Source organism: Notothenia rossii, assembly GCF_949606895.1.
Source record: "Notothenia rossii genome assembly, chromosome: 4".
Lineage (NCBI taxonomy): Eukaryota > Metazoa > Chordata > Actinopteri > Perciformes > Nototheniidae > Notothenia > Notothenia rossii.
In genome coordinates, this window is record NC_136902.1 from 33,049,643 (window position 1) to 33,065,412 (window position 15,770).

Here is a 15,770-nt window from a genome sequence, read left to right on the forward strand (position 1 = left end):
TCTATAACTAGTTTAGGTAGTTTGAGAGGTAATTAAAATAGCTACAGATGGAGCACTGAATTTCGGACTCCAGCTTACAGCTTCCTGCCTACCACCAGCCAAAGACCAGTATAGAGGAATGTTAAGCCCTCCCACTATTTTCCAAGAGGGCGTTGCCAGATTTTCAATTTCAGGTTTTAACCAGGAGATGGCGCTTCATTCACAAATACAGAAAGACAAGTTTCATGGACTTTCAGTTGTGTTTTGAAGAGCATTTGAACACATCAATATTTTAGATCAACTAAAGTATATCTAATCTTGTAATTCAATAATATATAGTCTTTATATATTAAATAATCATAATTATAATGTAAATGTTTACATTACACTTCTTTATTTGTTATGCTCATACTTTAACCTTTACAATCGTTTGCTTTAATATGCAGTATATTTTTGTGTTTGCTTCCTCCTGCTTCCTTTCGGACACATACTGTATGATTTATTATTATTATTAATATGAAGATATTATTAAGATAAGATAAGATGTTACTTTATTGATTGAACATTTTAGTTTAGAATGTGCTGTCCCACGGTAATTCAGAAGGCTCACAGGTCACATTCCGACCATTATTTAAAACAATAGGTGCTTTCACACCTTCTACAGTTTGATTTGTATAGAGGGAGCTCTGTCAGTTTTCGAATTACCCATTTGCTTTCGGGGAGCCCTATTTTTCAGAGCACATCCTGCTACTAAATATGTCACACGCACACTCTGTTGACTGGCGCAGCAGCGCGGATGCGATCAATTGCTATAAAAACACTCTTCTACTAATACAGACGGTGTCACTATGCCGGCGGATGTGGCCGTTGTTGAAGCCTCTTCAGGCTCCGCATCGGCAGGCCTCTCCCTCGGTGTGGAGCTGTCAAACTCGACCCTAACGCCGCTTACAGCCGGCCAACTAAAAGTTATTTTCCGTTCACGTTGTCATTTTTAGACTCCTTCGCTTCTTTGCTTGTGAATCCAAAAGCTGTGACGCTTGGCTGTTTTCGTTTTGCCATATTTTTTTATTACACAGCCAGAGTTAAAAAAATATCAATATGAACATTTCAAATACCGCGCCGGCATCACCGCCATAATCATAGCAACGTAAGTAAGAATGCAGCGCCGCCACATACAGATGGCAACACCCAGACATATTCACAAATATAAAACAAATATTCAGAAACTGTAATGAACAATAACTATTATTTATTTCAAGAACTGTTATTTACAGAAACTCAACATTTCTAATCTGTGTGACACAAATATGCACGACTGTTTTGGGCTCCCCCTATTTATCTCAAAGTCAGCCTTCAGGGGAGCTCCCTCCCTCTTCGGGGGAGCCAAGCTCCTCCTAGCTCCCCCCCATTTCGAACAGTGTCTGTGGCTGAATGGCCAGCGATTAGGTGCGGCGCATTTGTCATAGGTGATCAGAGCTAACTGCCTGCCGTCAGATTTCATTTAAAAAACAGATCTGATTTTAAGACTATTTCTGCGCTCATAAAGAATGATAAGAATAAGAATAATGCGTATTGAACTGGTTTCATTAATTAGTGAGTTTATTTAATACTAGAACCGCCAATCGGGTCAATTTGTGTGATGCGTGTTGTGTGTGTGCAATGTAACTTTTTTTCAATAAAATATTAAAGTCTCCCAGTCCCTGACTTTTCCTGAAAGTGTGTTATGTAGCACCCTATGTTGTTAAAAATTGCATTCTAATAGCGGGATTTGACGGGTTTAGGTAGGCCTATACAAAAACCTCTGGCGGATAGTGTTAAGGTAATTAGGTACAGTAGAAGCCCTTTTTTTTATCAGTAACGAATTTAGCAGTTGAACATAAAAGTCAACTAACTGAGGGTCACTTGCAATGACAGTGTTGTGTCTAACTGTAAGCTTGTCACTCAGAGTAACCTACCGTTAATTTAGCTGCTGGAGAAGAAAGATCAAGGGGGGAGGGGGGGAGAGAGCTGTGGTTGATGGGCCATTAGTTGTGTAAATACACAGCTGAGAGCTGCCGTTTCATTCAGACTGTTTAAAAAACTGTAACAATGGACTATTTTTCTTAGCGGATGCATGTCAATTTAAATCAATACATACAACTATTCTTTAAATCAATACAACTATTTTTTAAATCAATAAAAAATGTATCTAAATTCATAAAAGCATTTCAATTAATATTGGGAGTCATGTCGTTACTTTGTTGAGAATTTGGCCGTGTAATAAGCGGGATAATTTGCAGCGACTTGATCCTTATGGGGAAAATAACACCCGTCATGTGTGTGTAGTAGAGGTGTGTGTGGTTAAAACACTTTCATGAAGTGAAGGAATTTCCTTCTATAAAACAGCTGTGGGCAGCAGTGAGTGTCACGGACATGAATTCATAGATCAAGGCAGACTGGTGCACACACTCTCCTGCCTATGGAAAGCCAAAAGTGCCATAATACGGGGGTGAAAAAACGCGCGAACATACGGGGAGGTCCGTTTTTTCGCGCGAAAAAACGCGCGAACATACGGGGAGGTCCGTTTTTTCGCGTGAAAAAACGGGCCAATATACGGGCGAATGTTCGCGCGGTTTTTTATATGATAATGAGCCCCTCCTTCTGATTTCCTTAGCCAATAAGTTAAAAGTGTCTGTAACCAATCAGTGAAGGGTAAAGCCAGACCAAAACAATCTGTAGATGAAAAGTTCCTGACATGGTGAGGCTGTGCTGTAAATTGTGCATTATTCCAGATTCAGGGGACTAAGTATTAATTTGCCTTTGAATATAATAAATATATCAATCAATATATCAATATAACCTGCCTTCATTGTTTTTTTAAAATAAAATGGCATTACCCTTTTCCTTAAACCTCTGGAGTGTGAAGTGAAGGTATTTTCTCAATTTTTAGATGTCTCCTTAAATCCACTTTTAAATGTACTTCTTATAACATGGCATGGTGTTACATGTCAAAATGTTCAGTAGTCTCTGGTGTTGCTAGAAATGCAAATTCACTCACCTTAGAGCACTGTCTTATGAGAAACCTAGCTTAGAAATCCGATTTTTGGAAAACTTCAAAACTGTTGTGAAACACATATGTACTCATGTCATCCATTTTTTTTGGTGTTTCAGATTTTGTTCACCAAAGTCTTTGGTTCACAAAAGTAGTGAAATATATCAATTACACTATAAGCCTATATAAAAGTGTTGTTCATGTCTAAAATGAAAATGTGTAAATTATAATTTAGAGTAAAATATTTCCATCCCTCTACTTTCACCACAGAAAAGTTACATCAGGACTGAATAATGACTTCATATTCCATACCAAGGTTTATGTGATGTGTACAAATACAAATTCAGCATTTCAACTTTATTTTTCAACCAACTATTTATGTTAACATATGAAACTGTAAAATCTCAATATTTCCAATATCAGAACTTTTTCAACCAACTATTCATTATAAATGTAAAGACAGGGGGTCTTTGTCCATGGTCTTTGTCTGTCTTCCAAGACAGTGGGTCTGGCTGCTGTGTAGGTGGGGCTGATGGTGCATGGCCTGCTGGTGGCTGTGTCGGAGGGAGGTAGGTGGGATTGTCCCGGGTTGATGCTGGGATTGTCCCGGGTTGATGCTGGTGGCTGGATGGGAGGTACGTGTGCTAGGCGAGACTTCTTTGCTGGCTGGGTTGATCGTGATGGCTGTGGTGGAGACCTTTGTATCGAGGTGTATCTTAATCTTGTGGCAGGCACAGATGGAGGTGGAGGCCGCTGTAGGGATGCTGGTCCTCTGGTCCTCGGGTCCTTGGTGGTGATGGCTGTGGTGGACGCCTTTGTACCGAGGTGTATCTTAATCTTGTGGCAGGCACAGATGGAGGTGGAGGCCGCTGTAGGGATGCTGGTCCTCTGGTCATTGGTGGTGATGGCTGTGGTAGAGGTCTTTGAGCCACGGTAGATTTTGACCTGGGGGCCGGCACAGATGAAGGTTCTGGCTGCTGGATAAACGCCACCTCTGGGCCACTAGGCCCAGGCAGCTGTGAAATCTGAAGGAAAAAAAACATACCTTTACATTTAGCAAATCAAAATAACTGTATGACGTATTTTTCTCTAATCAAAAATGGAAATAAATCCACATGCCATATTATGACTTTTATGAAGGATTAAAGCCTTCTTCATTTCCAGTATATAATACAGTGATAACACACACAACCCGGTTGACTGTACTCACTTTAACCTGGCTCTGTTGTCCACTGATAGGCATAGTGCTGTGTACCTGGACTCACATTCAGGTTCAGGTCCGGACTCAAGTCCAGAGGTTCAGGTTCAGGTCCGGACTTATAAGTCCGGACTTGGGTCAAGTTGTGTGAGTAACTAAAGTGAACTTATTGTGAGCTAATTATCAATTGAAAATAAACTCATAATCAACTCAAATTCAAACTCGTCAGGTTTATTGTGCCCCCTTCCAACTTGTGTCTACACCATGTATTTTCTATAACTCTACATGTGTTACTAACTACACAACACAACTACATACATAGTGATGTACATACAAGACTCAATCTGCAAGAGTACAAGTCTATGTGTTCTTGTTCAAGAACAACAGCATATTGACATTGTTTGGGTGAAGTGTTGCTCTTTCGGCAGACACTATATCACCATACATGCAAAGGAGTTAGCTTAGCTACACTACCAAATATGGCAACCAGCATCCCACGCTGTCAGTGTCCACTATGTCTAAGCCAGCTTCCCTTGACGTCACACAGATCTCGCGAGCAGTTGCGATATTTTGCGAGACTTCGTGAGTTCAGTAATGGCCGCCATATCAGAAGCCAAAACAATGTTTTTCGTCTTTTCTCAGCGCAAATTTCTCGATCTATGGAAGGTTTTAGATGGTTTAGAACAAAAAGGAGAATATACGTAAGTACCGGTTCCCGACGTTCCGGTTTTAACCGGACTTGAACCGAAACTTTTTACAAGTCCAGTACCGGTTCGGCGTACCGGTACGCAGCACATCATAGGCACAATATTAGCATAGCATTAGCGCGCTATTAGAATTTCAATAATATGAACAATTATGAACTCAGACCAGCATTTCACATATTTATACAAGCAGAATACACTTGAAATGTAAGCCAAACTACTGCACGGGAGTCATACACCTAGTAACATAGAAGAACAAAGAAGCTAGCGGACGCCATTAGCCACTGTAGTGGAGCCGAACTAGCTGACAGAATGACATTAAACTACACATAAAGAACAGTTTCAAAAACACTTCTTAGATCGAAATATGACATAATCTTTGTACACACTACTAACCTGTTGAACAGGAGAAATGAATGAAGCAGAGGGAACGTTGTTGCCGTTCCAGCCAGAATGCCAAGTCTGCGGCAGACACATAATAACAACACTTACTTTACGGCATGCGCTCAGCAACACATTCCCTTTTACGGCATGCCCACTGAGGCCTTTCCGTGTCCTATACTGCCCTCTGCTGTTTGTAATGATATACAATATTTAACATAAACATGCCTTCGAGAGTATAACTTAATTTATACAAGACAATATACATTGAAAATGTGCCCACATATTTATGCGGTTATCTGAATCATATTTTCTACCCCTTATATTCGAAAATATATGATTAAATATCTAAAATATGCGCACTTCGACGCTGCGTGGGTGGACTCCAGTTATATCTTTCAAACTAAATCTATCCACTATCTGCTTGTAGACTAACGGTCAAAGGGTCTAATATCCGGGAGGGCCGGGCTCGAGTCTCGGAAAGGAAACGTTTTTTTGTGTTATCTCTTTTCATTCACTTACAATCTTTGTATAAATGCAAAGTATTCCAAGGTCTGCTTCACCTTAATTGTCCCAACTGCTTGGCAACAGCTGTCTGTTCTCCAGTTGTTTAAGGTGGTAGCCTGTCGCCTGCGTTCATGTTTCAAATAAATGGGAATTGATCAGCCTCAGATGTATTAATTTATAAAAAAAAAATTTTTTTAATTCGAATGTTTCTCTTCAGTGCAATTGCAATTGCACATTGCATCATTTTTGTGTTCTTTGTTCTGTTTTAGAAAGGAAGGATTGTTTACTTTTTTCGTTGTCTACAAAACCGGAAAAACAACATAATTGTGCTTTTCCAGACACTGAAGAAAGAAAAATACCATGAATTTTCGGTATCAGGGCTGTTAGGGAAAAGATCAGGCAATATATCTTGAGAGAAAACTTATCTTTTGATCCCGTTTGAATTGTGCCACGAATTACACTTATGATGTTTGTCATCTTAAACAATCACTTCCATGTCAAAAAACTCAGTTTGTCGTAAAACTGTTCTGTTGAAATATAAGACTATGAAAAATACGCAACTAGAAATAAGTGAAATGTGCCAACGTGACGGCCGTCTTGGTGTGTGGTGCGCGACGGGAGATGTAGGTCATTGACTGGTTTCAGGCAAAAAAAAGTGTTACTTCACAGTTTTACGACACATTTAAAAAATTTTGACTTGCAAAATTATCTTTTAAATTGACAAAAATCATATGTGTAATTTGTGGTTCAATTCAAACGGGATCGAAAGATAATCTTTCTCTCTCCATTTACTTCAATACATACCTTTTCCGAAATAAGGTCCCATGGAGCTCAACCGGAAAGGGAGGGACTTCGCCTCTCTATAAGCATGCAGCAGCAGTAGCAGCAGCCGGAAAAATGTCCACGAGAAACTTCATCTTGCGTTGCAAAAGGACAATAAATGACTGCACAAGACTTCTCCAAACAGATGATGCCGGTCATGCCGTGTTACAATCCACAGTAACGAGGTAAGGGCCAAGCCTATTGCTACTGTTAGAAATTAAAATCAATGTTTTAATGGGGAAATGTAGTTTAAACATGCCGTCAGTTTTAATGCTCTTTTATACTGAAAAACCAGAAATTCTTGTGCACAAGCAGTTAAGCTTTTATTCTGAAAATCCTTCATCTCCGGTTAGCATTTAGCATGTGGCTAATATACGATTTCCTGAAGAGGTGAATTTAGTAGCGAAATGAGAGAGTGGTGCAAACCGAAGCCTACTGACTTAACACTACAACTATAGATGTCGAGATACTACCATGCTGAATATTAAATGAAGGTACAGTTTATTTGAATACATTATTTACAGACGAGAGTAGCATGTGACAACATCCGGAATGACCGGAAACCAAACGAGCCGAGAAGTATTGTTTAGAGTATTGATTACAGCGTTTAGAATGTGTTAAATGAAGAGTGATGAAAGAGAATATGAGGAGAAACTGCGTGTTAAGCATATATTGAATGTGAAAAGAACCTATCCTCTGTTTAAATGCAATAACGGACATTAGAGACGAGGCGAGCCGGCTGGCGGGGAGGAGCCAGCAGACGATATATAAACAGCACCGGAGGAGAGATCCGGGCTCTTCTCTTCCCTATCGAGGAGAGCCAGATCACAGCTGTTTGTCTGACTGAACAATATTCTGTCTGTAACACTACCGCGCCTCTTTTAATTAAAGTACCCAATTGAACTTTCACAGAGACTCCATTTAGTCTCCTATTTTAAAGCTTCTCTCCTGGTCGGGAGAATAACGTACACAGTTAACACTACTACCAACACAAAGGAATGTAGTTTGTTTTTGCATGTAACCTAAACTGAGGTTGTGTGAGATCTTTCACACTTACAAATTCTGTCTTCTCCCCTATTTCACCAAACCGTTTACTGGCAGGTTAGAAACCATGGAAAGGAGCCTCGAGTGGTCACGGGGCAGGCTAATTAACGTCCCTACAGCTGATCTTTTACTTCAGGACCTTCGGGAATATATACTTGAAGTCCGGAGATCTTGGCCTACCACACCCGCACAACAAGGTAGGTCGATGTGATAATTGTTCACTTTAGCATAGGCTTTCGTTGATAAACCAGTGCTAGTATTGTTGAGTACTAAGTGTCCAACAGGCCAATACATTTTAAAGTAATTATTTGTTTTAAATATGGGTAATACCAATATAAACACCTTTTTTAATCTGTAGTTGCCAGCTATTAATTACAACATTCTGGTGAGACGCTCTGAGTCTCGAGTTGTCCACTTAAAACTGTACTCCAAATTCCACCTTTATATCCTGCCACAGTAGAGGAGACGCTATTCCCCCTCCCCCGTCGAGGGCAGTCTGGCCATCTGTAGTACACCACGTATCATCAAACGTGTGAATGAGGACATTGAAAGGGTGCCAGAGGGGGAGTCTCTGTCTTCAGGGTTGGAAGACACAGACTGCAACTATGTATCTCTATGCCCATACACATTTATGCTTTTGTTCTTACTGTATACTACAACTATAGTGTATTGCATGTCCACTGGTTTAATGCCAAACTGCATTTCATTTTTTTTTAAAGTATCTTTAGGCTGGGCAATGACAATAAAATAGACGCATTGTGTGCGTTTCTGGCACAACGGCATAAATGCGTTGCTTTTACAACAATGACAATAAATGTAATCTAATGTTTTGCTGTTGTTGCAGGTCATTCTGGCTACCACGCCCCACTCATTTTGTTGGGTGGTCGAGGTCCCCCACAATTCAGCATTTCCAGAGAGCAAATCTCTTTTTTGAGGAGCTGTGGTTTTACAGCAACAAAGATGGCACAGATATTAAAAGTATCTCTGCGCACAGTGAGACGGCGATTGAGGTATGTAGCAATGTCTTCAACATTGGAAGTGCCATCTTGTCTCAATTTATTGTAAACATCCCAAGGAGGGGTTGTAGCCATGTTACACTATGCATGTTGTAAAGTAAATCTGAATACCGTAGGTCTCATATATTTAAAACATGTTTATTTTTCAGGCAGTTCCACATGCTGCGCTCTGGGACATACTCCACCATCTCATATGCTACACTAGACGACCTCATCAAGGAGATAGTGGCTGGGAATAACCAGATTGGCCCTGAATCTGTCAGGGCACAGCTGCAGGCCCAGCAGATGTGGATACAGAGACGCAGAGTGCGGGACAGCATGAGGCGGATAGACCCAGAAGCAGCTTCACTGGACATGTCCTCTCAAGCTGCAGAAGACAACTCCAAAACAGTGGAGGATCTGCAGAAGCAACTGCAGGAGTTAAGAGTCCAGCGAGAGTTTTGCTAACAGAGGTTTGCTGGCTCCGACGACAACATCCGATTCTATACAAGGTAATGTTTTGGCTAAATTCTATCCAAGTTTTTGAGATGGGTTAGCTTATAAAGAATCCTGTTTACCTGCCGTGTGACCGCTGACTATATGCATGCAGTGTTGGAATAAGTACTCAACTTAACTGAAGTATAAGTACAAATACTATGGTTTTAAAATACTCCTGAACTGAACATGTAGAATCATAAATCCTGTGTTTTCATATATAAAAAGTAACTAGAAACTATGAAGGTTAACTAAATGTGGTGGAGTAAAACATATTAATACTAACAACATACTGAGAATATTTTACTACAAGTGGAAATCTTCAAAACCTTACCAAAGTAAAAGTATGTCAATATCCACTGCGTTTCCCCCAGTTGCACACGTAAGAATGAAGAGTAAACGTAGTCATTGTGTGTAAAATGTTCCCTGTATGTTTTAGATTATTATTACTGCTGCTAATGTAGTTGCTACATTTTACTGCTGTAGATTACTATACCTGCACCTAGTGCCTTCTTACTCAGTCTATTTGAATTGTAATGTATTATAGCAAACAAGAGGAAAGCATTAGCCCATGTGTTACAGTTAACACGATTGTATTTACTGTCAATTAATGACTGACATGTGTCTTTTGTGTACAGATTCCTGAGCTATAACCACCTGATGGCCTTCTGGTTTTTAATTGAGCCTTCAATTCATTAAATGGTTTGTGTTACTAGAGCGATATCAACTGCCAAGAGTAATGAAGAAGTGGTTACACACGCACGTCCATCAACGGTAGGTTATGTTTCTTTTAACACACAATCTAAACACAAACTGAAGGGAAAATGTCTCTCCGACATTTCATTGCTTTTGTGTAGGCTAAAAGGCTAAAGTACTCAATCCTTTTTGAATACATCAGAGAACTAAAACAACTTAATGTTTTTCCCATAGTGTGCTACACTCATGACATTAATATAGTAACCTTTTTTTGTTTTTATCTTCCAGAGACAGCTGCTTCAGCCAATTGACGAGTTCTTCCTTTTTCTATGCTTCCTGTCGGTGGGTTTGAAAGAGAGGGACCTTGCAAACCGCTTCAACGTACACCAGTCCTCTGTGAGCCGCATCATTGCAACATGGACAAGTTTTCTTACAACTTTATTGGGGTCACAGTGCATCTGGCTTACACCTGCAGAAGTTCAAGCCCACCTCCCAGAGGCATTCAAAGATTTCCCAGACACACAGGTGATCCTGGATTGCACAGAGCTGAGGTGTCAAACACCATCCTCACTCCTCCTCCAAAGTGAAATGTATTCTACATAGAAATCTCACTGCACCATGAAAGCCCTGGTTGGCATAGCCCCACATGGTGCAGTGACATTTGTTTCCAGTCTGTATGGTGGTTCTGTCAGCGACAAGGAGATTTTCAAACAATCTGGAATAGCTGCGTTGTTGACTGAAAACATAGCAGTGATGGTAGATAAGAGCTTCCTGATCAGCGATTGCTGCAAATGCAAGGTGTACTGCCCACCTTTTCTGTCAAAGCAGAAGCAAATGCCAGCCTATGAGGTGAGGGAGACACAGGCCATTGCCAGACTGAGGGTTCATGTAGAGCGTGTCATTAGGAGGATAAAAGAGAACAAACTTTTTGATGGTGAATCCCACATAGGTATTGTTTGTATTCTTATCGATAGTCATGAACTTTCTCTTGTGACAAAATAGACTCTCCGTTAGTAAACGTTTACTCTGTGTAAAAGTGATTTCTGTGTGTAAAAGTGAGGTAACATGTGTAGATGAATAACATCAACTTGTATTCGTCCCACACATACACACCTATAGATGTAGTTATATTTGTGTCTGTGACTTTATATTGAATGGGAAATAACTGGAAAATACCTGTGTAAGAGAGAGACTCCTGTCCCGCCTCTCCATTTTATTTTTAGTTGTGCATTGTTATTTGTGCTTTAGAAACATTCCACTTGAACTTTATTTGAATGAACTTAGTAGTAATTATTGTCCTATATTTCTTTCAGATTTCACAGCTGCCTGGGCCTAGGAGAAAGAACCTCCATCTGTGCCTGCACCAAGGTCAAGATCTACCGTTGCTCAAGGGCCTTCACCAGAGCCATCACCACCGAGGACCAAAGGACCAGCATCACTACAGCGGCCTCCATCTGTCCCTGCCACAAGATCAAGATACACCTCGGTACAAAGGCCTCCACCACAGCCATCGCGATCAACCCAGCCAGCAAAGAAGTCTCGCCTAGCAGACGTACCTCCAATCCAGCCACCAGCATCAACCCGGGACAATCCCACCTACCTCCCTCCGACACAGCCACCAGCAGGCCATGCACCATCAGCCCCACCTACACAGCAGCCAGACCCACTGTCTTGGAAGACAGACAAAGACCATGGACAAAGACCCCCTGTCTTTACATTTATAATGAATAGTTGGTTGAAAAAGTTCTGATATTGGAAATATTGAGATTTTACAGTTTCATATGTTAACATAAATAGTTGGTTGAAAAATAAAGTTGAAATGCTGAATTTGTATTTGTACACATCACATAAACCTTGGTATGGAATATGAAGTCATTATTCAGTCCTGATGTAACTTTTCTGTGGTGAAAGTAGAGGGATGGAAATATTTTACTCTAAATTATAATTTACACATTTTCATTTTAGACATGAACAACACTTTTATATAGGCTTATAGTGTAATTGATATATTTCACTACTTTTGTGAACCAAAGACTTTGGTGAACAAAATCTGAAACACCAAAAAAAATGGATGACATGAGTACATATGTGTTTCACAACAGTTTTGAAGTTTTCCAAAAATCGGATTTCTAAGCTAGGTTTCTCATAAGACAGTGCTCTAAGGTGAGTGAATTTGCATTTCTAGCAACACCAGAGACTACTGAACATTTTGACATGTAACACCATGCCATGTTATAAGAAGTACATTTAAAAGTGGATTTAAGGAGACATCTAAAAATTGAGAAAATACCTTCACTTCACACTACAGAGGTTTAAGGAAAAGGGTAATGCCATTTTATTTAAAAAAAACAATGAAGGCAGGTTATATTGATATATTGATTGATATATTTATTATATTCAAAGGCAAATTAATACTTAGTCCCCTGAATCTGGAATAATGCACAATTTACAGCACAGCCTCACCATGTCAGGAACTTTTCATCTACAGATTGTTTTGGTCTGGCTTTACCCTTCACTGATTGGTTACAGACACTTTTAACTTATTGGCTAAGGAAATCAGAAGGAGGGGCTCATTATCATATAAAAAACCGCGCGAACATTCGCCCGTATATTGGCCCGTTTTTTCACGCGAAAAAACGGACCTCCCCGTATGTTCGCGCGTTTTTTCGCGCGAAAAAACGGACCTCCCCGTATGTTCGCGCGTTTTTTCACCCCCGTATTATGGCACTTTTGGCTTTCCATATGTCCCTCACTCCTCACATCCCAAGCATCCCCACAAGTGTATTATGTTGTTACATCGTTTCAGATGTTATGTTTCAGTTGTGCTCTGTCTATGTTCAGTGATGCAAACTTGTCACCTTTCGGCGAAATTCGCCGTTTTGAATCCAAAATAAGTAGTTTGTGTGATTCATGTAGATCTGCAATACAAATATTTTTGGGGTATGGGGGGGGCTGGGACCCGGAGTAATCTGCGGCCGTGAGCTGTTATGTGCCATCATGACACGCATGGTGTTCTTTTTTTATATATTATAATGAAGTACGAGCTGTGTGCTCGAGTCTTCCTGCCTGTCGGCTCTGCTCATGGATGTATAATAAGGCTCTGCTGCTCCGAGATGATGGTCTAGCTTCAGCAGCTACATTACCTACGGGTGCGTTCGTTAATATTAACTGTGCGTCCGGAGTCACTGTGGCACAGACTGGACCGCTGGTGAACGGGCCGTTCAGGTGTTCAGAGCAGAGCTCCCTGTCGGAGCGGCAGAGCGTGATGTGAACTGAAAAAGTTTTTCTGTGGCAATATTATTTAAGGAATCGTTGAGCTAGCTAGCTAGCATACATTGTCACTATCTGCTAACGTTAGCTTTAGCCTTCTATTTCTAATAGTTTTTTTCATAGGCTATAAACAGAGGTGGTATAAGTATATATATTGTACTTGAGTAAAAGTAGAAGTACTCAGATCTTGTACTTGAGTAAAAGTAATAGTCCCAGAGTGTAGGAATACTCTGTTACAGTAAAAGTCCTGCATTCAAAATGTTCCTCAAGTAAAAGTAGAAAAGTATTATCATCAAAATATTGTGAAAGTAGCGACAGTAAAAGTAGTCATTGTGCAGATTGGTCCATTTCAGAATAATAGATATGATATGTTTTATAATGATTGATCATGAAAGTGTTCTCAAAGCTGCTAAAGGTGCAGCTAGTTTGAATGACTTTGTATACTGCAGGGTAGCTTGTGGATTTACTCCAGGTGGAACTAAAGTCTGATTTAACACTTGATTATATTTCACTTAATTAATCCAGATCTGTGAAGTAACTAAAGGTATTAAATACATGTAGTGGAGTCAAAGTACACCATGTACCTCTGAACTGTAGTGGAGTAGAAGAACAAAGTAGCAAAACATTGAAATACTTAAATAAAGTACAAGTATCTCAAAATTGTGCCCAAGTATAGTACTTGTTGAGTTTATGAACTTAGTTACTTTACACCATGTGGCTATAAAGATAAAAAGACTTAAGCCTTGCACAGAGGCCTGAAAATACATTTTCAAAATGCTCAACAGTGCTGCCAAAATTATAAACTGACTGCTCCACAATTTGAAATAAATGCTTTTATATATTTCTATTATGTGACTCTTTGGCGTTTCTGTTATTATTAACACTGCTGCTTTAGTTGTTCTGACTGCTAAAATCCTCTGTCATTCCGTGGGGTGGGGGAGCCGGGGGCTCGGATCCTTGTCACCTTTTTCATACCTGATGAGTTTGCATCCCTGTATGTTAAAAAGCCTCAGTCACCTTAATTCATGTAATAAAAACATCTCAGGTCAGTAACACTCAAAGCTAAGTGTGCAATACCATGTTCAGCTATGTTACTATTTATAATGTTATTGTTGTTACATCAGAAGATGTACATATTGGAATGATTTCTTAACTTACAGTAGGCTATTTTTTACAATGTGTGTTGGAAGGATTTATTAAATTACAATGAATATTGTCATTGTTGAAGGCTTTTAGAGAAGGGTGAACTATAAGCCTGAATTACATAAACTGTTATACCTAAAAACATAAAAGCCACAATAAATAAGTCACAATTATTGTAGTTATTTTTACCTCCCGTATTGCTTTCAACCCACCAGCTTTTATGGTGTTGTTACGTCACTAACTGTAAGCTTGTCACATACAGTCTATGGTCACTCAGAGTAACCTACTGTTAATTTAGCTGCTGGAGAAGAAAGATCAGGGGGGGAGGGGGGGAGAGAGCTGTGGTTGATGGGCCATTAGTTGTGTAAATACACAGCTGAGAGCTGCCGTTTCATTCAGACTGTTTAAAAAACTGTAACAACGGACTATTTTTCTTAGCGGATGCATGTGAATTTAAATCAATACATATACAACTATTTTTTAAATCAATAAAAACATTTTCTAAATCCATAAAAGCATTTCAATTAATATTGGGAGTCATGTCGTTACTTTGTTGAGAATGTGGCCATGTAATAAGCGGGATAATTTGCAGCGACTTGTTCTTTATGGGGAAAATAACACCCTTCATCCAGATGAGGATCCCTCCGCTACACTTTGGGATCCTGATCGACCGACGAAACTCCATTAAAATATACATATTTTTGGTGAATTACTGAGTTTAGGCACGTTAATAACGTTTTAATGAAGTTGAATACAGTATATTCATATGTGTCAGTGATTTCATGTCAATTCGGCGAACATAAGCATAAATGATCGTGGTGAAGATGATGATTAAATTAGGATTAAAAATCGAGAGCCGGGCTGCATTTCCTCCCGTTCGTTTTTTTCGAATAACTAAATTATTTTGTTAAATAACAACATGTTGATGTTTTGTAAATGATTACATGTCTCTTATTTAGCACACAGTATGATATCCGTGACATATGGATCTTAACAAAGTTCCGCTGTACATCCAGCGTACTGTATCTGACTTTATTTCACATGAGCTCCAGTGTGGAACCCCACTGCACCTCCTGGTGGATCAATGATTCATTGCAGCTGGCTTCATTATAAATACATTTATCTATCACGGGGGCGGTCTCAAGTCAAGCTGGAGGTTTTCCCTTGAGCGAGGGCAGATCACGTACCAATCACGGCCCTCGCGTTTCAAACTGTCCGAAATGAATCGCTCCATCTGTACGTGTGATATTCTAACCTGAAGTGTGTGTTTTGTTCCGCTCACCGCTGCATGTGATCATGCAGAGCTGCGTATCGACACGTCAGCAGCAGCTGATCTCTCTCTCTCCCGTCAGATTAGACTTCACTCGCGTTTATGTCCATATCGATCAGATCCAGCTAGTTTTAGCTAATGATATGACTACCTGCTTATTAAAAGACACCGTGACCTAAACAATAAGTGTCGCTATGCAACTGGGTGAGGCCACAAAGTATAGCGCAGCATTATG

At 39.9% G+C, this 15,770-nt stretch overlaps 1 protein-coding gene and 1 long non-coding RNA gene across 10 annotated transcripts; one reads left to right on the forward strand and one right to left on the reverse strand.

Moving 5' to 3' along the window:
- Positions 1 to 4,687: 4,687 nt before the first annotated feature.
- LOC307036913 (uncharacterized protein) lies at positions 4,688 to 11,719 on the forward strand (the record flags this gene model as incomplete). 9 transcript variants are annotated; one of them, XM_079677551.1, is made up of 8 exons in its annotated part: positions 4,688 to 4,909; positions 6,620 to 6,807; positions 7,724 to 7,863; positions 8,511 to 8,676; positions 8,832 to 9,173; positions 9,795 to 9,930; positions 10,141 to 10,248; positions 11,166 to 11,719. In XM_079677551.1, the coding sequence occupies 5 exons, from the start codon at positions 4,688 to 4,690 to the stop codon at positions 9,127 to 9,129; spliced, it is 1,014 nt and encodes a 337-aa protein (XP_079533677.1). In that variant the 3' UTR covers positions 9,130 to 9,173; positions 9,795 to 9,930; positions 10,141 to 10,248; positions 11,166 to 11,719. The 9 variants fall into 9 exon arrangements, with proteins under 9 accessions (XP_079533677.1, XP_079533675.1, XP_079533678.1 ...); XM_079677549.1 differs by having other exon boundaries at positions 10,141 to 10,377; positions 11,166 to 11,718; XM_079677552.1 differs by having other exon boundaries at positions 10,141 to 10,194; positions 11,166 to 11,718.
- Positions 11,720 to 12,214: 495 nt separating this feature from the next.
- On the reverse strand, positions 12,215 to 12,593 carry LOC307036938. The gene is made up of 2 exons (XR_013807534.1): positions 12,537 to 12,593; positions 12,215 to 12,494 (listed from the first exon to the last, which is right to left on the reverse strand). It is a non-coding gene; the product is annotated as an uncharacterized lncRNA (long non-coding RNA).
- Between the last annotated feature and the right edge of the window lie 3,177 nt (positions 12,594 to 15,770).